This window comes from Pristis pectinata, chromosome 5 (genome assembly GCF_009764475.1).
Source record: "Pristis pectinata isolate sPriPec2 chromosome 5, sPriPec2.1.pri, whole genome shotgun sequence".
NCBI lineage: Eukaryota > Metazoa > Chordata > Chondrichthyes > Rhinopristiformes > Pristidae > Pristis > Pristis pectinata.
In genome coordinates this window covers 6,537,043-6,564,224 of record NC_067409.1, presented here as the reverse complement: position 1 = coordinate 6,564,224, position 27,182 = coordinate 6,537,043, and the positions used below count along the sequence as shown (strand labels likewise).

At 48.0% G+C, this 27,182-nt stretch overlaps 1 protein-coding gene across 1 annotated transcript in view; it reads left to right on the top strand.

Moving 5' to 3' along the window:
• The window catches only part of plcd1a (phospholipase C, delta 1a), a 101,362-nt gene that overhangs the window by 36,334 nt on the left and 37,846 nt on the right, over nt 1-27,182 (top strand). The window contains 2 exon segments of the mRNA XM_052015397.1: nt 3,989-4,153; nt 24,960-25,188. Of these exon segments, the coding sequence (XP_051871357.1) occupies nt 3,989-4,153; nt 24,960-25,188 (394 nt within the window).

The following is a 27,182-nucleotide window of genomic DNA, read 5'->3' as shown; positions in this document are numbered from 1 at the left end:
GCTGGAGGTAAGCGGGAGCGGAAAGATGAAGGGAGGCCAGGAGGTGGGTCGGGTGATGGGAGAAGGATGCGGATAAGTGAGAGAAGGGAATTGATAGCTGAGAGGCCAGGAAGTGAGTGGAGGGTGTTGGAGGGGGAGAGCAGGGGGTTGGAGGGGGAGAGCAGGGGGTTGGAGGGGGACAGAAAGGGGTTGGAGAGGGAGAGAAAGGGGTCGGAGGGGGAGAGAAGGGGGTCGGTGGGGGAGAGAAGGCGATCAAGGAAGGGGAGGTCAAGACTTAACAGGGAACTGCAAGGAAGAGGTCTAAAAACTGGTAGAGACAGGCAGAGAAGCGGTAGGAGGGGTCCCAAAGGTGACGGAGGGGTTTCACGAGTTAGGAGACCAGTGCCTGAAGATAGGGGAGTGAAATCAAGAAATTGGAGAGAGGAGTCCTTTGATCTCGTAACAAAACCAGAAGGCTGGATTCCCAATTCATATGGAATAGATAAAGGTAAAGAAGCCTTGTAATTCCTGAGTATAAATAGATGTGTGTGAGTGTGTGTGTGTGTGAGTGTGTGAGTGTGTGTGTGTGTGTGTGTGTGTGTGTGTGTGTGTGTGTGTGTGTGTGTGTGTGTGTGTGTGTGTGTGTGTGAGTGAGTGTGAGACAGATTGGCAGAATAAATGGAATAAATGTATAGGCACAATTACTCTGTCAAGGTTTTTATATAAAATGCTTTCAGTATGACCTCAGTAATCAGCTGTTATATATTTCAGTGAGTCCTTTGCACGTGTGTAAAATTAAGGCAGTATTACAAAGGAAAAAGGACCAGCTCGAATGCTTGGCCATTCATGTGTTTTGCTCAACATCTTTCTCTCTTTTTTACCCCCCCCTCTACCTCCCTCTCTCCCCCCCCCCCCCCCTTCTCCTTTTTCACCTCTCTCAAACAAGTAATCTGGGCCAGGCTTTTAGCCTAGTAACAGAGGGAGGAAGTGCTGAGCTCTTTGCTTGGATGAAACATGGAATGGAAATCCTGTTCAACTGAGCTTAAAAAAAGCATCCCGCAGCACCACTTTGGGGAGGAATTACGAGTTTCTTCCAGTGTCCTGCCCAGTATTCATTCCTCAAGTCAATTGACTGCTCACTTACTTGTTGGCTGAGACCCTGTGTGTGTAAACTGGCTGTTGTGTTTGTCTATAATGCAACCATGACTGCATTTCAAAGTCTTTGGGTCACTTGAATTGCCAAGTTGTGGAAAGCTACAGATCAAATGCTGATAACTGGGGTTAGAATAGATGGGTCAGCATTGAGATGATGGGCTGAAGGGCCTGTTTCTGTGCTCTGTGACTCTATGACACTTCATGGCCTGACAGAATGTTGGCTCCTAGCTGCCACTGGCATTACCTCATCCAGTAGCCCCACTGCCCTCACTGATACCACCAAAGGCAAAATGCTTCGGGGTGACTCCCTGCAGGTTCAGACTAGTGTTTGTCACACAACCATGGTGCAAGAAATTCCTTGCTCACGTGAAGCTCACAGAGTAAACAGTATACATTGGAATAATAAATACAACAACAAATACAACGATGAGCACAAAATGGCAGAACAGAAGCAGGAGTCCTGAATCACTGTAAAATTCTGAAACCAGACAGACGTAAATGTAGGCTGATTCGCTGTGTCTTCCAACTACCAAACATAGTTGTTTAGACCACTCCACATTTGAAAATCAGAGTGCTACTGTTAATAATCTGCTGCTGGTGACATTTGGTATTTGTTTATTATTGTCACTTGTACCGAAGTACAGTGCAAAACTTGTCTTGCATACCGTTCGTACAGATCAATTCATTACACTGTGCATTGAGTTAGTACAGAGTGCGTTGAGGTTGTACAGGGTAAAAACAATAACAGAGTACAGAGTAAAGTGTCACAACTAGAGGGAAGTGCATTGCAGGTAGACAATAAGGTGCAAGGTAATAAAAAAATATTATCAGTAATACTTAGTAACATAGAATTTAAATTTAAAAGAGTAGAACGATTATAGTAAAAGTAATGAGTGGACCTGCAGAGAGCAGCTTGCAATGAGTCACCACGCTCCAGTGCCAACTTGCATTTACAAAACTGATTCAGGTTCCCAGAGCATAGCTGTAACATGGATGTGGTTCAAGTGAGCTTCCAACAGCACTGAGTTGGTCTGTGATGGGCATTTAGTGTATGAGAGATACCAGGGTGCCTCACAAAGGAAACTGCTGGTGTGCAGCACTACAAATTTCATGTCATTTAAGTCAGCGATAGTAATTCTGATTCGGATATTAGCTCTAGAATGGAGTTAGATTCTCAGACTAGATAATGGACTAGAGGACATGCATTTAAGCTGAGAGGCGGTAAGTTCAAAGGAGATGTGCGGGGCAAGTTTTTTTACACAGGGAGTAGTGGGTGCCTGGAATGCACTGCCAGGGGTGGAGGCAGATACAATAGAGATGTTTAAGAGGCGCATGGGTATTGCAGAGAATGGAGGGATATGGACATTGTGTAGGCAGAAGAGTTTAGTTTTGTTAGGCATTTAATAACTAGTTTGGCTCAGCATCATGGGCCGAAGGCCCTGTTCCTGTGCTGTACTAGATAGTTAGCTGACTGTGGATAGAGTCTTGCATAGGTAGGCACGGTAGTGTAGTGGTTAGCGTAATGCTATTACAGTGCCAGCGACCCAGGTTCAATTCCCACCGCTGTCTGTAAGGAGTTTGTACGTTCTCCCCGTGTCTGCGGGTGCTCCGGTTTCCTCCCACATTCCAAAGACATATGGGTTGGGAAGCTGTGGGCATGCTATGTTGGTGCCAGAAGCATGGCGACACTTGCGGGCTGCCCCCAGAACACTCTACGCAAAAGATGCATTTCACTGTGTGTTTCGATGTACATGTGACTAATAAAGATATCTTATCACATTTCTTCCACCGTTGTTTCTGTAGAGTGGGTACTCAACTCTGATTGGACCATCCCTTGTTTTGCACTCTTAGGATGTTCTCTACAATCAGTGTTTTTATTTTCCAATCTGCGACAGGTTTACTTCGTGCCTTGACGGTGAATGTCATCTTTATATGGACTGGCCTTTCACCTGAGTTGTATCCCAGTATCAGGAGGCCCAGTCAACTGGTCTTAGATGCATTCAGATGCGTTTCCCCCCCCCCACCATCCCCACCCATGATCCAACCCTTTCCCTCCCCACCATGCAGCATAATGCAGACTTTATCTTGTCCAACAGCTTCCAGGCTGGGAGCTCAAAGTCCTGACCTTCTGACCAGTTCTACATGGGCAGGACGGCTCTGCAAATACTAGGAGCACACAAGGCTTCTCACCATCTCTCTGCAGAATTACTAACCTCTAGAGGCAGTTCATAAACGTGATTGGTTTATTATTGTCACATGTACCGAAGTACAGTGAAAAACTTTGTTTTGCATGCCATCCATACAGATCATTTCATCACATTGAGGTAGCACAAGGGAAAAACAATAACAGAATGCAGAATAAAGTGTTACAGTTACAGAGAAAGTGCAGTGCAAGGTGCAAGGGCCATGACGAGATAGATTGTGAGCTCAAGAATCCATCTTATCGTACTAGGGGACCATTCAGTAGTCTTATAACAGCGGGATAGAAGCTGTGCTTGAGCCTGGTGGTACGTGCTTTCAGGCTTTTGTATCTTCTAATAAATAAACAATAATAAACCAACTTACCAATTTAGTTTACCTTTCCCCCAACCCCTAACGCTCCTCCTTTCCCCTACCTCACTTATCACAACTACTTGCCCTTACCTGCCCATTAATACCCTTCTCCTGCCCTCAGCTGCTCTCCCCTCCCTCCCTGACTCCCCACCACTTATCCAACCTCACCAGTTCCTCACTCTCCACTGCCCGCCCCGTTCGTCCCTCCCGCCCCTTTCCTGTTCCCCTCACAACCCCACACCCTCCACTTGCCTTACCGTCATCTCTCTGACTGCTGTGTCCTCTCTGTGTTCCTCACAAGGCTTCATCGAGGATGAAGATATCAAAGCCATGCTCAAGGGTAGCCACATGCAGAAGATCAAATCCAGCACCTGGATGAAATCCCGCTTTTACAAGCTCCAGGAAGACTGTCAGACGGTGTGGTATGACTCTCAAAAGATCCTGAAATCGGCCAGGACCCAAATCTGTGAGTGTTCTGCAAGTTTTGGGGGGGGGAGAGGGGCGATGGAATGACAGGGAGAATGTTTGAAGAAAGTTTACAAAGGTATTAATAAATCACCCTTGCCCAGGGGACCAACAATGCCAGTGATTATTCCTGGTACGGCACAGTGGTGCAGCTCGTAGAGCCGCTGCCTCACAGCACCAGTGAGCCGGGTTCAATGCCGACCTTTGGTGCTGTCTGTGTGGAGTTTACACGCTCTCCCTGTGACTACATTTTTAGCCTGGCTCAGTTTCCTCCCACATATCATTATTGGTTTATTATTATCACAGTGAAAAACTTTGTTTTGTATGCCATCCATACAGATCATTTCAAAACATCAGCACGTCGAGGTAGTACAAGGGAAAACAGTAACAGAATGCAGAATAAAGTGTTACAGTTACAGAGAAAGTGCAGTGCAGGCAGACAATAAGGTGCAAGGGCCATGGCGAGGTAGATTGTGAGGTCAAGAGTTCATCTTTTAGTGTTTGAGAGATCAATAGTCTTATAACAGCGGGATAGAAGCTGTCCTTGAGCCTGGTGGTACGTGCTTTCAGGCTTTTGTACCTTCTGCCCGATGGGAGGGGGGAGAAGAGAGAATGTCCGGGATGGGAGGTGTCCTTGCTTGTGTCGGCTGCTCTAAAGATGTGCGGGCTGGTAGGTTAATTGGCCCTGGTGTGTAGGTGAGAGGGTAGGGACTGGGGGGAGTTGAGGAGAATCTGTGGAGAACACAATGGGATTGGTGTAAATAGGTCAACGATGGTCAGTGAGGACTCGATGGGCCAAAAGGCCTTTTTCTGCGCTGTAAGACTCTATGGCTCTGTGACTATTCAGGGAAGGCACAGGAGAAAAATCGTGGGAGAGTGGGAGTGGGATAGGTATGGCCAGGTCACTGGATAGTGGTAGATTGGGCACTAGTGTGAGTGAGTGCCTCTCTGCAAGGAGTCAACACCTTCACCAGGAGGTGGGAGAGGAAACACGACAGAGATTGGCAAACACAAGGAAACTAAATATCTGATCGTGAGTCAACGGTGTTTTGAAACTGCAAGCTGCTCCTTCATTATAACAAAGCAGCTTTGATAAGCATGGGATTTATCTGGTTGTTCCAGGGGATCAGCATTCACCGGAATTGTCACATAATCCTTTGGGAAGAAGGGGACATTTCCTCGTGCCTCTCTGCCCACCCTCTTTGTTAACCTGCTGAGTACCTGTTCTGCCTGTTCTCACATACTTAAATGGGGATCAGGATCGTGTTCAGTAGAATGTGAGACAATTTTGTGTTGCATTATGTTAAAGTCAAAGTCGAGTTTATTGGCACATGCACAAGCACATGTGTGCACAGGTGCAATGAAAAACTTACTTGCAGCAGCATCACAGGCACAGAGCATCAGATAAGCAGCATTCACAAGAAAAACATAAACGTAGATTATATACAATTTTTACAAGAAAGAACGCAATTAGAACAAAAATTAAGTCCATTTTAGTGCAAAGTGTTTAAAGTGGTCATAGTGTTGCTAAACTGTAGTGATTAGGATTTTGCCGGTTGGTTCAAGAACTGAATGGTTGAAGGGAAGTAGCTGTTCTTGAACCTGGTGGTGTGGGATTTCAGGCTTCTCTACCTCCTGCCCAATGGTAGCTGTGAGAAGATGTCACGGCCCAGATGGTGGGGATCTTTGATGATGGATGTTGCCTTCTTGAGGCAGCACCTCCTGTAGATACTACCAATGGTGGGGAGGGATGTGCCCGTAATGTATTGGGCTGAGTCCACTACTCTCTGCAGCTTCTTACATTCCTGCGCATTCGAATTGCCGTCCCAGACCATGATACAACAAAGTCAGGACACTTTCAACAGTACATCTGTAAAGGTTTGTTAGAGCGTTCAGTGACAAGCCGAACCTCCTTAACCTCCTAAGAAAGTAAAGATGCTGGCACGCCTTCCTTGTGATTGCATCTATGTGCTAGGCCCAGGACAGGTCATTATGGAAAGAACACTGAAGCTTCAAGTAGCTTAACAGCTCAGATTTGCTAGAAGTGTACAGTAAGAGATAGAACATAGAACTTTACAGCATAGTACAGAAATTTTATCCTGCTCTAAGATCTATCTAACCCTTCCCTCCCACATAGCCCTCTATTTCTCTATCATTCATGTGTCTATCTAAGAGTTTCTTAAATGTCCCTAATGTATCTGCCCCACAACCTCTGCCGGCAGTGTATTCCACGAACCCACCACTCTCTGTGTAAAAAAGTTACCTCTGACATCCCCCTTATACCTTCCTCCAATCACCTTAAAATTATGTCCCCTCATGTTAGCCATTGTCGCCCTGGGAAAAAGTCTCTGACCGTCCACTCGATCTATGCCTCTTATCATCTTGTACACCGCTATCAAGTCACCTCTCATCCTCCTCCTCTCCAAAGAGAAAAGCCCGAGCTTACTCAAATCCTCATAAAATATGCTCTCCAATCCAGGCAGCATCCTTGTAAATCTCCTCTGTACCCTCTGTAAAGCTTCCACATCCTTCCTGTAATGAGGTGACCAGAACTGAACACAATACTCCCAAGTGTGGTTTGACCAGAGTTCTATAGAGTGGCAACATCACCTCACGGCTCTTGAACTCAATACCCCGACTAATGAAGGCCAACACACCATACGCCTTCTTAACAACCCTATCAACTTGCGCAGCAACCTTGAGGGATCTATGGACGTGGACACCAAGATCCCTCTGTTCCTCCACACTGCTAAGAGTCCTGCCATTAACCTTGTATTCTGCCTTCAAATTCGATCTCCCAAAGTGTATCACTTCACACTTATCTGGGTTGAACTCCATCTGCCACTTCTCAGCCCAGGTCTGCATTCTATCAATATCCTGTTGTAATCTACAGCAAGCTTTTACACTATCCACAACACCACCAACCTTAGTGTCATCAGCAAACTTACTAACCCACCCTTCCGCATCCTCATCCAAGTCATTTATAAAAATCACAAAGAGCAGGGGTCCCAGAACAGATCTCTGCGGAACACCACTGGTCACTGACCTCCAGGCAGAATACGCTCCATCTACCACCACCCTCTGTCTTCTATGAGTGAGCCAATTCTGAATCCACACAGCCAAGTTTCCCTGGATCCCATGCCTCCTGACTTTCTGAATGAGACTTCCATGAGGAACCTTATCAAACGCCTTACTAAAATCCATGTACACCACATCCACTGCTCAACCTTCATCAATGTGCTTTGTCACATCCTCAAAGAATTCTATCATGCTCATGAGGCACGATCTGCCTCTCACAAAGCCATGCTGACTGTCTCTAATCAGCCTATGCTTCTCCAAATGCCCGTATATCCTGTGTCTAAGAATCTTCTCCAGTATTTTGCCCACCACTGAAGTAAGACTCACTGGTCTGTAATTCCCAGGGTTATCCCTACTCCCTTTCTTAAACAAAAGAACATTTGCCACCCTGCAATCATCTGGCACTACTCCCATGGCCAGTGAGCACGCAAAGATCATCGTCAAAGGTGCAGCAATCTCTTTCCTCGCTTCCCGTAACAACCTTGGATATATCCCATTCGGCCCCGGTGACTTATCTATCCTAATGTTTTTCAAAAGTTCCAGCACATCCTCTTTCCTGACGTCGACATGCCTTAACATATCAGCCTGTCGTACACCATCCTCACAATCGTCAAGGTCTCTCTCACTGGTGAATACTGAAGCAAAGTATTCATTAAGAACCTCCCCTACCTCTTCCGACTCCAGGCACATGTTTCCTCTTTTATCCCTGATCGGTCCTACCCTCACTCTAGTCATCCTCCTATTCTTCACATACAGTTTGTGTAGAACACCTTGGGATTTTCTTTGATCCTACTTGCCAAGGCCTTCTCATGCCCCCTTCTAGCTCTCCTGTCCATTCTTAAGCTCCCTCCCAGCTACCTTGTAACTCTCCAGAGCCCTGTCTGATCCATGCTTTCTAAACCTCAAGTAAGCTTCTTTCTTCCTCTTGACAAGATATTCTACATCTCTTGTCAACCACAGTTCCTTCACTCTACCATCCTTACCCTGCCTCAATGGGACAAACCTATCCAGAACCCCATGCAAGTACTCCCTAAACAACCTCCACTTTTCTGCTGTGCACTTCCCCAAGAACATCTGTTCCCAATTTACACTCCCAAGTTCCTGCCTAATAGCATTATAATTCCCCCTCCCCCAGTTAAAAACTTTCCCATATTGTCTGCTTCTATCCCTCTCCAAGACTATGGTAAAGGTCAAGGAGTTATGGTCACTGTCTCCAAAATGCTCTCCCACCAAGAGATCTGAAACCTGATCAGGCTCATTGCCTAGTATCAGGTCCAGTATGGCCTCTCCTCTGGTCACCTGTCCACATACTGTGTCAGGAATCCTTCCTGGACGCACCTAACAAGCTCTGCCCCATCAATCCCCTTTACACTAAGGAGGTGCCAATCAATATTAAGGAAGTTGAAATCACCCATGACAACAACCTGTTATTTTTGCACTTCTCCAAAATCTGCGTCCCGATCTGCTCCTCAGTGTCTCTGCTGCTACTGGGGGGAGTCTGTAGAATACTCCCAATAGAGTGATCGCTCCCTTCCTGTTTCTGACTTCCACCCACACTGACTCAGTGGACGATCCCTCCAGGACATCCTCTAAGATACTGAAACTATCTGCAGTGGCACAGAGGAGGCTTTGAGGAAATCAAATGATTTGCTTTTATACAGTGTTGATGAAGGGTTGATTGTTTTCTCTGTGCAGTCGGGGATGAGTCTTGGAATTTACAGAATTGAAGCAGTCCATTCAACCCACTGGTCCACGCTACATTTTGCGCTCTGTATGAACCTCTCATTTTACTTGCATGCCTTTCAATCGCTTTCTCCAGTTTCCCATCTACCTCAACCACTCCCTACGATAATGTGTGCAATCTCAGTGCTCACTGGGTTTCTTCCTTGGCTTTATTTGAGACTATTATTAATTACATCTGTGAATAATTCAATATTTCTTCTCAAAAAGGGATTCCCCTGCCTTCTTCCCCCAGTCCTGAATTCTTTCCCCCTCTTTCCTTTCCTTAACAGCACTCTGGGTATATCCACACCTCGAGGACTGCAGTGGTTCAAGATGGCAGCTCACTGCCAATTTCTCAAGGGTAATTAGGGATGGGCAATTAAATGCTGGTTCAGCCTGTGAAGCCTACATAAAATAGTACCTACTCAACTCCCTTTTCAATGGTGCAGTTCCACTGCTCGCCCTGGCAATTCATTCCAGACCCTAACTACATAAAAGAAAAATATTCTCATGTTCTTTCACCAATCGAGATCTCTTTATTAGTCACATGTACATCGAACACACAGTGAAATGCATCTTTTGCGTAGAGTGTTCTGGGGGCAGCCCACAAGTGTCGCCACACTTCCGGCGCCAACATAGCACGCCCACAACTTCCTAACCCGTACATCTTTGGAATGTGGGAGGAAACCGGAAACACCCGGAGGAAACTCACGCAGACACGGGGAGAACGTACGAACTCCTTACAGACAGTGGCGGGAATCGAACCCGGGTCGCTGGCGCTGTAATAACGTTATGCTAACTGCTACACTACCATGCCTGCCCACCTGTGTTCTATGTCCTCTGCCTCTTGACCTTTTGTCCAATTGGAGCCAGTCTTCCTGATATTAAATACTTCTGTCAGATCCCCTTGCAACCACTTCTGTTCCAGGGAAAACAACTCCAGCTTCTCCAGTCAATCCAAATAATTAATTTTCCTCATCCCTGGAATCATTCAAGTTGATCTCTTCGGCACCCTTTCAAAGGCCTTCCTTCACGCCCGCTGAGAGCTTGTTGTTGCGCCAGTGTTTCCCTTGCCCTTGTCCTCCACGATACTATTTAGAAAGACCAGGACATGATGTACTTTTTTAACCACACTCTCAACCTAACCAACACTTTCAATGATTAATGTGCAAACACTGCTGAAAACAATAGTGCAGTGGTGGTTTGTCACCGAGAAGCTAAGGTGTGGACTGTTGAACCAGAAACATGTTTTTTTTAGATATTTAGATATTTATTTATTAGTCATGTGTACATAGAAACACACAGTGAAATGCATCTTTTGCGTAGAGTGTTCTGGGGGCAGCCCGCAAGTGTCGCCACGCTTCCAGCGTCAACATAGCATACCCACAACTTACTAACCTGTACGTCTTTGGAATGTGGGAGGAAACCAAAGCATCCGGAGGAAACCCACGCAGACACGGGGAGAATGTACAAACTCCTTACAGACAGTGGCGGGATTTGAACCTGGATCGCTGGCGCTGTAATAGCGTTACGCTACCATGAATTTCATTTCAAGTAATTAAAAACAACTGGAAGATAAGCTGGTCTCAGTAACGATGACCATGCAACTCCTGGACTGCTATTGAAAACCTACCTTCCTCACTAGAGTCACAGAGTCAGACAGCATAGAAGCAGGCCCTCTCAGTTCAACTGGTCCATGCTGACCAAGATGCCCCATCTGAGCTAGTCCCATTTGCCAGCATTTGGTAGCAGTGAGCATGACACTATTACAGCGCCAGTGATCCAGGTTCAATTCTGGCCGCTGGCTATAAGGAGTTTGTACGTTCTCCCCGTGTCTGCGTGGGTTTCCTCCGGGTGCTCCAGTTTTCTCCCACATCCAAAAGACGTACGGGTTAGGAAGTTGTGGGCATGCTATGTTGGTGCTGGAAGCATGGCGACAATTGCGGGCTGCCCCCAGAACACTCTATGCAAAAGATGCATTTCACTGTGTGTTTCAACGTACATATAACTAATAAAGAAATCTTATAATCTTATCTACACCTTTCCAATCCGTGTACCTGTCCAACTGTCTTTTAAAAGTTGTTACTGTACCTGCCTCAGCCACTTCCTCTGGCAGCTTGTTCCACATGGACACCACCCTTTGTGTAAAAAAAAAGTTGCCCCTCAAGTTCCTATTAAATCTCTCCCCTCTCACTTTAAACCTTTGCCCTCTAGTTCTTGATTCCCCAACCCTGGGAAAAAGACTGAGCACATTCACCCTATCTATGCCCCTCATGATTTTATACACCTCTAGAAGATCACCTTGTGTCTCTTGTATCTCTGCTTGTACTAATGTCCTTCAGCAAAGAAACTGTGCAGTTTTTAACCTGGTCTGGCCTACATGTGACTCCACTCTGACCAATGAGTCGACACTAACCGCCCCCTCACTTCAGGGCCAAGTGAGGGCACCAATGCTCAAGATGAGAGGGCATGGCTTTAAGGTTATGGGTGGGAGGTTTTTCACCCAGAGAGTGGTTGGTGCATGGAATGCACTGCCTGGGGTGGTGGTGGAGGCAGATACATTGGACAGGTTCAAGAGTTTGTTGGATAGGCATATGGAGGAACGTGAGATAGAGGGATATGTGGGAGGAAAGGGTTAGATAGTGTGAGGGTGGTTTGATGGACGGCACAACATGGTGGGCCGAAGGGCCTGTTTAGTGCTATATGGTTCTATGGTTCTATGGTAAGGTTGGATAATAAATGCATTCACTTGAACGGGTAAACAAATGATCTGTTTATTCCTGTTTACAATCGTGCACTCCAGCTTTTATTGGCTCGCTTCGTTCTCTTGTACTCTGATACTATTTAGAAACCTCAGGATATCATGTGTTTTGTTTTAAATTCTCCTTCTGTCCACAACTTTCAATGATTTCTACAAAAACACTGCCTGATACAATAGCAATTTACAACACTTTGGATTTTTCCTTATTAAATTTTAACCGCACGTCCTGCCCAGCCTATTAAATCTTCTCGAACAACACACAGAATTCTGGAGGGACTCTAAGGCGGCATCTATGGAGGGAAATGGACGGTCGACATTTTGAGTCTGGACTGGTCCCTCCATCTGGACTGTATACCCTCCACACACGCTGCCTGACCCGCTGAGTTCCTCCAGCGTTTTGTGTGTTGCTCCAGATTCCAGCATCTGCAGCCTCTTGTAAATCCTCTTGAAGTCTGTTGCTCTCCTCCGTACGGTTGACATGCTTCTAAGTTTTGTTCCACCTGCAAAGTTGGAAGTGGTGCCTTCACACCAGGTCATTAATATAGATTAAAAAAAGCAGCAGTTCAGTAATGTCTCCCTAGGGTACACTGTCCACCAATGTGAAATGCAAACATTTGCTGTTAAGTCTCCACTTTCCCATCACGAAGCCAATTTTGCTATTCCTGCTAATGCTGCTCCTTTTATTCCACTGGCTTTGAACTTGACAGCAAAAAGCTGCAAATGCCAGAAATCCGAAATAAAAACAGAAACTGTTGAAAATTTACACAGATGCACCATAAAAAGCATCCTATCCAGATGCATCATGGCTTGGTACGGCAACTGCTCTGCACAGGACCACAAGAAAGTGCAGAGAGTTGTGGACACCACTCAGCACATCAGGGAAACCAGCCTCCCCTCCATGGACTCTGTCTACACTTCTTGCAGCCTTGGTAAAGCAGCCAACATAATCAAAGACCCCACCCACCCTGGACATTCTCTCTTCTCCCCCCTCCCATCAGGCAGAAGATACAAAAGCCTGAAACTGCATACCACCAGACTTAAGGACAGCTTCTACCCCACTGTGATAAGACTATTGAACGGTTCCTTTATACAATGAGATGGACTCTGACCTCACGATCTGCCTTGTTGTGACCTTGCACCTTATTGCACTGCACTTTCTCTGTAACTGTGACACTTCACTCTGTACTGTTAATGTTTTTACCCTGTACTACATCAATGCACTTTGTACTGACTCAATGTAACTGCACTGTGTAATGAATTGACCTGTACGATCGGTTTGTAAGACAAGCTTTTCACTGTACCTCGGTACAAGTGACAATAATAAACCAATATCAATACTTGCATGACCACTTTCAGTGAGCGGTGGACTTGGACCCCAAGATCCCTCTGTACTTCTGTGCTATTGAGAATCCTGTCATTAACTGTATACTTTCTCCTTACATTAGACCTCCCAAAGTGCAACACCTAGCCGGTGAATCAAACGTTCAGTCCATCCCACCACACACCTGGCACTGCCCCTCCATCACACTCTCCCCACCCCCGTCTCTGTCCCCATCCCCCTCCACCCACCCCTTCCCCTCTGCTTCCTCCCCCTCTGCCACTTCCTGGCCTGACCTGGCCCTTCCCCTGGGGCATAATGAGGAGCAGAAGAACTGGTGTGCTTATCCAGCAATCACAGTGGAATCTGGGGAATGCCAACAAGGAGAGGTCAGGCAGAGAACTTAAAGGAGCATGCACACAAAGTGCTGAAGGAACTCAACGGGTCAGGCAGCGTCTGTGGAAGGAAATGGACAATCGACCTTTCGGGTCGAGACCCTTCATCAGGATTCAGGGAAATTAAAGGGACGGGTGCAGACAAAATTATATCAAATTCTGGAGGACATGCATTTAAGGTGAGAGGGGGAAAGCTTAAAGGAGAATTGCAGAGACATAAGAGATTCTGCAGATGATGGAATCTGGAGCAACACACACAAAATGCTGGAGGAACTCAGCAGGTCAGGCAGCATCCATGGAGGGAAATAAACAGTCAACGTTTTGGGCCGAGACCCTTCATCAGGACTGGAAAGGAAGAGGGCAGAAGCCAGAATGAGAAGGTGGGGGGAGGGGGAGGAGCACACGCAGGCAGGGGACAGGTGAGTCCAGGTGAGAGGGGGTAGGTGGGTGGGGGAGGGGGAGGACGTAAGAAGCTGAGAGGTGGTGGGTAGAAGAGGCAAAGGGCTGAAGGAGGAGGAATCCAGTAAGAGAGGGCAGTGGACCATGGAATAAAGGATAGAGGAGGGGAGGAGAGGAGATGGGCAGGTCATCAAGGCAGGGGGAAGGGAGCCACAGGAATAAGGGAAGACAAAGGACTGGGGAGGGGGGTGGGGAAAGAAGAAGAAGGGGAGGGTTTACCAGAAGTTAGAGAAATCGATGTTGAGGCCATCAGGTTGGAGACTCCCAAGGCAGAATATGAGGTGTTGTTCTTCCAACCTGCGTCTGGCCTCAACGTGGCAGCAGAGGAGGCCGTGGACAGACATGTCAGTGCGGGAGTGGGATGTGGAATTGAAGTGGGTGGCCACCTGGCTGTTGCGGCGGACGGAGCGAAGGTGCTTGACGAAGCGGTCACCCAATCTGCGTCGGGTCTCACCGATGTAGAGGAGGCCACACTGGGAGATGTGCGGGGCAGGTTTTTATTTTACACAGAGAGTGGTGGGTGCCTGGAACGGGCTGCCAGGAGTGGTAATGGAAGCAGATATGATACTGGCATTCAAGAGGCTTTTGGATAGACAAAGTCAAAGTCAGGTTTATTGTCACATGCACAAGTCCATGTGTGCACAGGTGTAATGAAAAACTTACTTGCAGCAGCATCACAGGCACAGAGCATCGTATAAGCAGAATTCACAAGAAAAACATAAATTGATACACATGTGAATGTGCGGGGAATGGAGGGATGTGGATCACGTGCAGGCAGAAGGGATTTAGTTTAATTCGGCATTGTGTTTGGCACAGACATGGTGGGCCGAAGGGCCTGTTCCTGTGCTGTACTGTTCTGTGTCGTGAGCCAACAACAAGGTAATTGCTGCTACGTGGCCGATATTTGGGGCTTTGTTGGGGTTGTGGGGTTTGGAAGGTGAGGGAGAGAAGTCAACCTGCAGCTGGTATGGAGTCACACAGCACAGAAACAGGCCCTCCGGCCCACCATGTCCATGCCGACCATCAAGCCCCCCCCCTCCCCTCCTCTGCCCGCCCAGAGTTGGAGTTTCCTGCTGCCATGTGGTCCTCCTGGCCCCCCTCCCCCCCCCGCCCACCTGGAGTTGGTCAGAACACCTGCTCTCTGTCCGTAACCCCGATCTGCATCTCTCCATTGCCAGTCGCTTCAACTCCCCCTCCCACTGCATCAGAGATATGGCAGTCCTCGGCCTCCTCCACTGCCAGGAGTAAGTCCAAGCGCAGACTGGAGGAACAGCACCTCATTTTCCGTCTTGGAACCTTGCAGCCTAACGGCATGAACATTGAATTCTCCCACTTTAAGTCATCCCCTCAACACCTCCCCCCCCCACCTCAAACAATCCTTTTCTTCCCTTTCCTAGCCTCTCTTTTTTTTCTACCCGCCCTTTTTCCCTCCTTCCCTTTGACCCATCCCCCGGCGGATCTGCTCTCCCCTCCTCCCCCGCACCTGCCCATCACTATCTCTTACCTGCATCTACCCATCGCCACCTTGTGCCCACCCCGCCTCCCCTCTTCTGTCCACCTATCACTGCTCTGCTTTCCCCTCCTATATATCGGGCTTCCCCCTTTTCCTATCCTCAGTCCCGAAGAAGGGTCCTGACCCGAAACGTTGACCGCCTGCTTTTCTCCACGGATGCTGCCTGACCTGCTGAGTTCCTCCAGCATCATCGTGTTTTCCATATCAATTCCAGCATCTGTGAGAGGACCACAGTATTTTTTCTTAAATACTTGTCTTGATACTTTGTAAATGTTGCTTGGGTGTCTGAGGGGTGGGGTGGGTTGGTGAGGGGGTGCTGGGCTTTACGTGGGGATGACTCTTCCTGTGTTCAACACTCAGAGGTACTGGAGGAACTGAGCAGGTCAGGCAGCAGCTGTGGAGGGGAAATGGACAGTTGAGACGTTTCGGGCCGAGACCCTTCATCCGCACTGGAAAGAAGGAGGGGAGGAAGCCGGTATAAAGAGGTGGGGGGAAAGGTGCAGCAACTGGCTGGGGATGAGGGGGGTGATAGGCAAGTGAAGGGAGGGGGGAGAGTGGGAATGATGTCAGAAGCTGGGTGGTGATAGGTGGAAGTGACAAAGGGCTGAAGAAGACAGAATCTGATAGGAGAAGACAGTGGAGCATTGAATAAAGGGAGGGGGGTGGGGAGGGGAACCAGAGGGAGGGATGTGTGGGTGATGGGCAGATGCAGAGAGGGAGAGGTGATGGGGGCCGGTTGAATGAGGAGGAGAGAGTAAGAAAAAAGTGGCGGGAGAGGAACTGTTACCGGAAGTTAGACAATTCGCCGTTCATGCCGTCAGTCTGGAGACCGCCCAGGCGGAATGTGAGGGGCTGTTCCACTCATTTGCATTTAGCCTCAACCTGGCAGTGGAGGAGGCCGTGGACAGACATGTCGGTGTGGGAATGGGAGGTGGAATTAAAATAGCCAGGCACCGGGAGATCCCGGCTGGCACAGTGGAATCTCCTTCCTGTGTTCTAGGTATAGAACCATGGAACTATAGAACACTACAGCACAGAAAACAGGCCATTCAGCCCTTCTAGCCTGTGCCAAGGTTTCATTCCACTAATCCTGTTGTCCTGCACTCGGCCCATAGCCCTCCACACCTGTCCCATCCATGTATCTATCCAATTTGTTCTTAAAACTTAACAGTGAGCCCGCATTTACCACGTCAGATGGCAGCCCATTCCACACTCCCACCACTCTCTGAGTGAAGAAGTTCCCCCTAATTTTCCCCCTAAACCTTTCCCCTTTCACCCTAAAGCCATGTTCTCTCGTACTTATCTCTCCTAATCTAGGTGGAAAGAGCCTACTCGCATTTACTCTGTCTATACCCCTCATAATTTTGTAAACCTCTATCAAATCTCCCCTCATTCTTCTACGCTCCAAAGAATGAAGTCCTAACCTGTTCAATCTTTCCCTGTAACTCAACTCCTGAGGACCCAGCAACATTCTAGTAAATCTCCTCCGCACTCTTTCAATCTTACTGATATCCTTCCTGTAGTTAGGTGACCAGAACTGCACACAATACTCCAAATTTGGCCTCACCAACGTCTCATACAACCTCACCATAACATCCCAACTCCTATACTCAATACTTTGATTTATGAATGCCAGGATGCCAAAAGTATAAATAGTCAGGGCAGGTTGCAGCACTTCGAAAGGTGTGTCTGCAGATTGTGCATGAATGGTGACTCAGCTAGCAGGGCTCCTACCATCCCAGTCAGAGGGTCGAGGGCTTGAGACCGACTCAGGAGACCTGAGCATGAAGAGGAGGGCTGCCTCGGTGCACCACTGAGTGAGTGCTGCACTGTTGGAGGCGCCGTCTCTTGGCAGAAGGTGATAAACCAGGGCAGCTGTCTCGGTTTGATCTGTCGGGCGACAGATGGGGATTGGCCATCCCATTAATGTCACAGCAAGCATCACTTTTAATGCAAGCGCACGTCAGGTGACCATTAGAGGTGTGGAAAAGATCCACCAGGATATTACCAGGACTGGAGGGCTTAAGTTACAAGGAGAGGCTGGATGGGCTGGGACTGTTTACCCTGGAACGAAGGAGGCTGAGGGGTGATCTTAGTTTTATAAAATCATGAGGGGACATAGATAAGGTGAATAACCACAGTCCTCTCTCCAGGGTAGGGGAGTCCAAAACTAGAGGGCATGGGTTTAAGGTAGGGGAAAGATTTAACAGGGAACCTGAGGGGCAACTTTTCCACACAGAGGGTAGTGGGTGCATGGAACAAGCTGCCAGACAGAGTGGAAGAGGCAGGTACAATTGAAAGCCATTTGGACAGCTACATGGATAGGAAAAGTTTAGAGGGATTTAGAGGGAACATAGGCGAATAGGACTAGCTCAGATAGACACCTAGGTCAGCATGGACAAGATGGGCTGAAGGGACTGTTTCTGTATAGTATAACTCTTTGACACTGTGACTCTATTGCTGTCTTACTTGCCTACGTATCTGCTCCTCTATCTCCTGCTGACCGTTGGCTCCTGCAGAGCTTGGGTCAGTGTGTTCCTCACTGTGGTGTGGTCTCTGCCTTTGACACCGCCTCAGTCGAGTTCAACTGGGCCTGTTCACTGACATGAGCCTGAAGGTGGAGTTACTCCTCCCCCCTCCCCTCCCCCCGGAAATAGGGCAGAAACTGGTTCTTCAAACACCTGTGAGGCCAGGACTGTGCCTGCGGCTCGAGAGGGAACCTTGCTCTCTCTCCCAGCTGGCACATGAAAGGAAGGCTGTGCAACCCACAGGCTCAAGGATACTGGTGTATCCGCATTGCCTCCCCTCCACCCCACCCATGGGTGGCTTCTGGCACCATCTTAATGAGCTGCAGGGACATGTTACTGCAGAGCTTTGAGGAAACAGGATCTAAGTGCCGCAGTGATTGCTTAACGTGGTTTTGTTCAGCATTCCACCCACGTCAGGCCATTGAGTACAGGAGTTGGGACGTCATGTTGCAGTTGTACAAGATATTGGTGAGACCGCACTTGGAGCACTGTGTACAGTTTTGGTCGCCCTGTTATAGGAAAGACATCACTAAATTGGAAAGAGTGCAGAGAAGGTTTACGAGGATGCTGCCAGGACTCAAGGGCCTGAGTTATAGGGAGAGGTTGGGCATTGTATAAAGCCATGAGGGGCACAGATAGGGTGAATGCACACATTTTCCCATGGAAGGGGAACTAAAAACTAGAGGGCATGGGTTTAAGGTGAGAGGGGAGAGATTTAAAAGGAACCTAAGGGGCAACTTCTTCACAGGGGGTGGTGGGTATATGGAATGAGCTGCCAGAGGAAGTGGTTGAGGCAGGTACAATAATATTTAAAAGACATCTGGATAAGTAGATGGATAGGAGGGGTTTAGAGGGATATGGGCCAAATGTGGGCAGATGGGACGAGCTTGGTGAGCACCATGGCCGACATGGACGAGTTGGGCCGAAGGGCCTGTTTCTGTGCTGTATTACTTTATGACTCTAGAAAGAACCTTACTGACAAGATTATTTGCCAAGTACAGAATTTAACTGAAGACACACATAAAAGGAGTGAGCAACAGAGATACAAAAGCCTGAAGGCACGTACCACCAGGCTCAAGGACAGCTTCTATCTCGCTGTTATAAGACTATTGAACGGTCCCCTAGTACAATAAGATGGACTCCTGACCTCACAATCTACCTCATTATTGCCTTGCACCTTATTACCTGAACTGCACTTTCCCTGTAGCTGTAACACTTTATTCTGCATTCTGTTATTGTTTTCCCTTGTACTACCTCAACGCACTTTGTGATGAAATGATCTGTATGGATGCTATGCAAGACAAGTTTTTCACTGTACCTCAGTACCTGTGACAATGATAAACTAATTTACTAATTCTGTCCTGGGGAGTGGGTCAATGAACGATGGCTGTGTATCTGCTGTCAGGATTCATGTGACTTTCGCAGAGTCCCTGAGGTTCTCTCCCAGTTTGCTTCCTCTGTTTCATTGAGTTAGTTGGTTATAATCCAACCTCTGGTTTGGATTTCTAAAATGTTCTCAATGGAGTTAAATTTAAATCAAATTAAATTGGTTTATTGTGGTCACGTGTACCAAGCTACAGTGAAAACCTTTCCTGCAGATCATTGAGGTAGTAATAAGAAAACGGAATGCAGAATATAATGCAGCAGTTATTAGGGAAAGTGCAGTGCAGGTAGACAATAAAGAACAAGGGTCACAATAAGAAAGACTGGGAGATCAGGAGTTCTTAGCGTATGATAGGTCTATTCAAGAGTCTGATAACAGCGGGATAGAAGCTGTCCTTGAGCCTGGTGGTACGTGCTTTCAGGCTTTTATATCTTCTGCCCGATGGGAGGAGGGAGAAGAGAAAATGACCGGGTGGGAGGGGTCTTCGATTATGCTGGCTGCTTTACTGAGGCAGTTAGCTGGAGACACATGAGACTGCAGATGCTGGAATCCAGAGCAAAAAAAAACTACCAGAGGAACTCAGCAGGTCAGGGTGCATCTGAGGAGGGAAACGGACAGTCGATGTTTCGGGTCGAGACCCTTCATCTGGACTGAAAAATAGAGGGGATAATGTTCGTCCGGGTAGGAAGGGTGAAACCACCCAGGAGTGCCCCTCCCAATCACAACACCAGTCCTGATGAAGGGTCTCGACCCGAAACGTCGACTGTCCATTTCCCTTCATAGATGCTGCCTGACCTGCTGAGTTCCTCCAGCTTTTTGTGTGTTGCCCCAGTACCAGTTTTTTTTCCCAAAACTATGCTTCATTCATAACATATACAGCATATACGATCGAGACACATCACAATCTGCTGGAGGAATTCAACAGGTCGAGCAGCATCTGTGGGGGGAGAAGGAACTGTCAACGTTTCGGGTCGAAACCCTGCACCAGGACCATGATCCCCTGGCCCTGATGCTCCTGATCCCCGGGGTCCAGATGCTGATTGTGTGTTGCTCCAGATTCCAGCAGTCTCTTGTCTCTCCAGCTCATGATCTGAATTCATTGTTCAGTGCAACACCTTACAGTGGGTCAACGTCATTCACGTTGCATCAGTGAAATGTTTGAGCAAAAACTCACGTGGTATTAGTATTGGTATTGGTTTATTATTGTCACTTGTACCGAGGTACAGTGAAAAACTTGTCTTGCAAACTGATCTTACAGGTCAATTCATTACACAGTGCAGTTACATTGGGTTAGTATAGAGTGCATCGAGGTAGTACAGGTAAAAACAATAACAATACAGAGTAAAGTGTCACAGCTACAGAGAAAGTGCAGTGCAATAAGATGCAAGGTCACAACAAGGTAGATCGTGAGGTCAGAGTCCATCTCATTGTATAAGGGAACTGTATCACGGGTAGAAGCTGTCCTTAAGTCTGGTGGTATGTACCCTCAGGCTCCTGTACCTTCTACCTGATAGAAGAGGAGAGAAGAGAGAATGACCCGGGTGGGTGGGGTCTTTGATTATGCTGGCTGCTTCACCAAGACGATGAGAGGTAAGGACAGGGTCCAAGGAGAGGAGGCTGGTGTCCGTGATGCGCTGGGCTGCATTGGGTGTGATGAAGACAACAAGGAGTTTGAGGGACTGCCTACTCCAGTTGGGGTGAGGGCCAAAGGGTATCTGTGGGAAGAGTGTGGTATGTTGAGAGCATAGTTCCCCTTTAAACATCAAAGCTGCCCGGCAAGGGAACAGCTCCTTGCTTATCACTTGCTTCCTTCATCCTTTCCCACTGGGATGGTTCTGTTTGGCCTTGGTAAACGTCCAGCTTGCTCTTCCTGTTCCTGCAGGCGGCCTCTGCTCACTAGAACTAACCTTTGGTTTTCAACAGTCACTCTCTCCTCTCGATCACCTGGCACCCAGACAGGGACATGAGGGTCGCCCTCCAGTACCAAATGGATGTGGGGGTGACTGGGGCAGGGAGATGATGGGAATTGGGCATTTTATGGGTTCACTGGCGACCATGCAGGGATGGAGCGGCTGTGAATATTTCTAAGCCAACTTGCACTTTAAGCAGAGTGTCGTGTTCGGGATCCAGTGTATATGGAACAGTACAGCACAGGAACAGGCCCTTTGGCCCACAATGTCTGTGCCGAACATGGTGCCGAATTAAACTAAATCTCTTCTGCTTGCACATGACCCATATCCCTCCATTCTCTGTACGTTCATGTGTCTGTCTAACAGCCTCTTAAACACCACTGTCATATCTGCCTCCACTGTTCCCTCTGGCAGCCCGTTCTACACACCCACCACTCTCCGTGTAAAAAAAACTTGCCCCACACATCTCCTGTAAACCTTCCCCCTCTCACCTTAAATGCACGTCCTCTACTGCTTGACCTTGCCACTCTACGAAAAAGATTCTGGCTATCTACCCTATCTGCCTCTCATGATATTATAAACCTCTATCAGGTCTCCCCTCAGCCTCTGCCACTCTAGAGAAAACAACCCAAGTTTGTCCAACCTCTCCTTTTAGCTCATACCCTCTAATCCAGGCAGTATCCTGATAAAACCTCTTCTGCACCCTTTCCAAAGCCTCCACATCCTTCCTGTAATGGGGCGACCAGAATTGCACACAATACTCCAAGTGCCACCTAACCAAAGACTCAGTCAGGAAATCTGTCCACCGTGATAGCCCTGTCTGTGGTTGGTAACGTGACGTGTCTGGATGTGTGGTGTGTCTGCGAATCACGGTCTGACAGAAAGCAGATACCTTGGTTGTTGCATCCAGGCTGAACCCTCAGAGGTTCACACCTATCTCCAGCCCACAGTGGCCACAATTCAGTTACAGTGACATTAGCAATGGAGGCAATGATGGAATTTAAAAGGGTTATAACAACAGTGATACTAGTGATTTTGGAACCACATCTGGTTTGTCCTCAGTCACTTCCACTGTATCTGCTGTACAATAGCAGTTGTCCACTCCACGTCTTCTGAAATACAGTTCCATAATGCAATCAAATTTTGGCATCAGATTTCAAAGCACAGCCACTACTATAGTCCTTGTTAAGTTCAAGTAAGTGAGCCAAATTCCCTCTGATATTCACCTGATTTTTAGCAAACTCCTTCCTGAGTATTTGTTGTTCTCTCACATTTTGGGAGGCGTGTTCACAATCTGTAAGGATTGAATGTAAGGAGCAGGTCACTTGCGGGCTGCCTGCAGAACACTCTATGCAAAAGGATGTACTTCATTTTGTGTTTCGATGTACATGTGACTATTATCAGCCCCTCAAGCTGCTCCACAAAAGTTGGGGGAACTCTTGCTCAATTTTTAAAATAAAATTCCCCGCTCCTTCTCCTATCCATGTTAGGGGGAGGACAATATGAGACCTTTCATATTGCACTTCCCTCCCTGAACCCAGAGTGTTTCACTGATGTGTGTCTCTTTTGTGACGTGGCCACTGTGTCTTTGTTGTTCTAAGGTGTGCCCAAGCGGAAAAGGGAGGTCAGTGAGCATTTGGTCTGTTTTCGGTGGTGGGGGAGGGTTAACTGTTGCCTGGCAGGATGACATAATCAGATTGTTAGTTATACAGCACGGAAACAGGCCCTTCGGCCCAACTGATCCATGCTGACCAAGATTTCCATCTAAGCTAGTCCCATTTGCCTGTGTTTGGCCCATATCTCTCTAAACCTTTCCTATCCACATACCCATCCAAGTGTCTTTTAAATGTTGTTATTGTACCTGCCTCAACCACTTCCTCTGGCAGCTCGTTCCTTATACGCACCACCCTCTGTGTGAAGAAGTTGCCCCTCAGGTCCCATTTAAGTTTACCCCCTCTCATCTTAAACCTATGCCCTGTAGTCTTTGGTTCCCTTTCCCTGGGGAAAAAGACTGTGTGTGTTCACCCTATCTATGCCTCCTCGTGATTTTATACACCTCTATAAGGTCACTCCTCAGTCTCCTATGCTCCAAGGAATAATGTCCTAGGCTGCCCAATGTCTCTCTATAACTCAGGGCCTCGAGTTCTGGCAACATCCTTATATATCTTTTCTGCGCTTTTTCCAGCTTAATGACATCCTTTCTATAACAAGGTAACCAAAACTGCACACAATACTCCAGGTGCGGCCTCACCAACGGCTTGTACAACTGCAACATAACATCCCAACTTGTATACTCAGTGCCCTGACTGATGAAGGCCAGCGTGCCAAACGCTTTCGTCACCACCCTGTCTACCTGTGATGCCGTTTTAAAGGGAACGATGTACCTGTACTCCCAGGTCCCTCCGTTCTACAAACATATTACCTCACTGAAGTGCTGTCAGAGGACAATTTACATTACCTTTAAACCATGGTTTCCTGTAAACTCACGTGTCCTGACCTTGCTGATCCCAAATCTCCCTCGGGATTGCAGTCAGTGAAGGTTCATCAGCCCGCATTATGGGAGGGGTTACGTTACCAGAACACCGTCCGTATTGCAGCTTTTTGTAACGCGAGGCCCTACATCACCTGCATGCGTGCCAAGAAACCCGAGCTGAAAGTAAAATTACAATTGACACATGAATTCCGCGAGAGTGAAGTTTATTCTGTGTCTCGGACAGAACACAGAACAGTACAGCACAGGAACAGGCCCTTCGGCCCACAATGTCTGTGCTGAACACCATGTCAAGTTAAGCTAAATCCATTCTGCCTGCACATGATCCATATCCCTCCATCCCCTGCAGAGGAGATGTGGGAGACAAGTTGTTTAACACAGAGAGCAGTGGGTGCCTGGAATGTGCTGCCAGGGGTGGTGGTGGAGGCAGATACGACAGAGGTGTCAGGAGGCTCTTGGATAGGCACATGGATGTGCAGAGAATGGAGGGATACAGACATTGTGTAGGCAGTTAATTAGTCCGGCACAACATTGTGGGCCGAAGGGCCTGTTCCTGTGCTGTACTGTTCTACGTTCTATGTCTTTTAGAACATGAAATGTTCCAGCACAGGAACAGGCCTTTTGGCCCACGATGTCTGTACCTAACACTATGTCAAATTAAACCAAATCCCTTCGGCCTGCACATGATCCATATCCTTCCATTCCCTGCATATTCACGTGTCTCCTCTTAAACCCGTCTATTCGTATCTGCTTCCACCCCACCCCTGGCAGCCCGTTCCAGGCACCCACCACTCTCTGTTTAAAAAACCTGCCCCACACATTTCGCTTTAAAACTTTCCCCCCTCTCATCTCAAATGCATGTCCTCTTGTACCTGGGAAAAAGATTCCGTCTACCCTATCCATGCCTCTCATAATCTTTTAAACTCTATCAGGTCTCCCCTCAGCCTCTGACACTCCAGAGAAAACAACCCAAGTTTGTCCAACCTCCCCTCATAGCTCATACTCTCTAATCCAGGCAGCATCCTGGTGAACCTCCTCTGCACCCTCTCCAAAGCCTCCACATCCTTCCTGTAATGGGGGCGACCAGAAGTGGGTTCTCCTGTTACCCGCGACTTGCAGCTCTTTGCTGGAAAGGTGCTGCACCGTGTACCTGTGTGGAGTAGGGGAGATGGTGGGGGGGGGGAATTGTTGCTATGGGCAACGACTGCCTCTCTCTGACTTGTTGTGTCCTTCCCCCACCCCTTGCAGTCTCGATCAACGACGTCCAGGAGTTGCGGCCGGGCCACCAGTCGGAGGGCATGCAGCGGTACGCCATGGAAATCCCTACCGATCGCTGCTTCACCATCGTCTTCAAGGGCAGGAAGAAGAACCTGGACCTCGTGGCCAGTGACGCTAAGGAGGCCAGGCACTGGATCGATGGTCTCAACAAACTCAAGAAGAGAGACTCCAGCATGAACAAGAGAGAGCGGCTGGACCAGTATCCTTCATCGAGTGTGTCGCGAGTGTGCTAGCGAGGGAGGGTGCTGCTGACTCGTTCTCTTTCCCTTTTCCAAAGCAGGTTTATCCAGTGACTGCATCATCACATCATTATAATAAGATAAGATATTTATCTATTAGTCACATGTACATAGAAACACACAGTGAAATGCATCTTTTGCGTAGAGTGTTCTGGGGACAGCCCGCAAGTGTCGCCACGCTTCCGGCGCCAACATAGCACGCCCACAACTTCCTAACCCGTACGTCTTTGGAATGTGGGAGGAAACCGGAGCACCCGGAGGAAACCCAGGCAGACACGGGGAGAATGTACAAACTCCTTACAGACAGCGGCTGGAATTGAACCCGGGTTGCCGGCGCTGTAATAGTGTTACGCTAACCACTACACTACTGTGCGTGCAGGGAGACGGCGAGGCTCTGATATCTGATGGTGCTCTGCAAGGGCTGGAGGTTGGAAATAACACTCAGTGGCTGTGGGAACAGGACAGGGATCTAGGCTAACTAGTGCTAATCAAGCACTAATTAGCCCACCTTGGCTGTCTGCCATGACCCAGCCACTGAAAATCCCTTGCCTTTGGGTTAGAGGGTTGTGAGTTCAAGACCCCTTTGGTATTGGTTTATTATTGTCACATGTACAGAGATACAGTTTTGCATGCCATCCATACAGATCATTTCAAAAACAAGTACTTGAGGTAGTACAAAGGTAAAACAATAACAGAATGCAGATTAAAGTGTTACAGTTACAGAGAAAGTTGCAATGCAGGTAGACAACAAGGTGCAAAGGGCCATGACAAGGTAAATTGTGAGGTCAAGGCAACATCTTATCATACTAGGGGACCATTCAATAGTCTTGTAACAGAGGGTAGAAGCTGTCCTTGAGCCTGGTGGTACGTGCTTTCAGGCTTTTGTATCTTCTGCCCAATGGGAGGGGGGAGAAGAGAGAACCACCTAACTATGGCCGTCACACTACAGTATCGTCTCAAGGCACCTGTAGACAGCTATTCTTTGATGAGACACTAAACCATCTGCCTTCTCAGGTGAATGTAAAGGATCCGCTGATACTTTATTAAAGGGGAGGTCTTCTTGCTATCCCAGACAATCTACGTTTCTTCAGCCATCACCTTTAAAGGCAGAGATGATGTCAGCGTTACAAAAATAGATTATCTGGTCATCATGACATTGCTGTTTATGGGAACTTGCTCTGTTTAAATTTGCTGCCACATTTCCTGCCCCTCCCCAAGCCCCATTGCCCACCACCCCGTGTCACCCACACTGACCCCTGGTTTGTTCCCAAATTCCATTGTGGCCACACCCCTTTTGGAAATTCTTCCCAGGTCTCATGAACATGCAGGGAACGGAGGGAGATGGATCACACACAGGCAGAAGGGATTTAGTTTAACTCGGCATCGTGTTCGGCACAGACATTGTGGGCCAGAGGGCCTGTTCCTGTGCTGTACTGTCCTATGTTCTCTGTCTCTGTGGGTCTCTGCCCCTGGTGTTGAGTCCACCCTCCATGGCTGGCTGTGCCTTCATCTGCCAAGGCCCCGAGCTGTGGAATCCCCTCCCTCTACCTCTCTAGCTCTACCCTCCTTTGAGGCAATCATTAAACCTTTTTGACCAGGACAGGCACGGCAGTGTAGCGGTTAGTATAACGCTATTACAGCGCCAGCGACCCGGGTTCAATTCCAGCCGCTGTCTGTAAGGAGTTTGTACGTTCTCCCCTTGTCTGCGTGGGTTTCCTCCTGGGGCTCCGGTTTCCTCCCACATTCCAAAGACGTACAGGTTAGGAAGTTGTGGGCGTGCTATGTTGGCGCCGGGAGCGTGGCGACACTTGCGGGCTGCCCCCCAGAACACTCTACACAAAAGATGCATTTCACTGTGTGTTTCGATGTACATATGACTAATAAATAAATCTTATGATTTACAACGCCAAAGTGCTAAGTACAGTAAAACTCTGATGATCCGCTGTCCAACTAT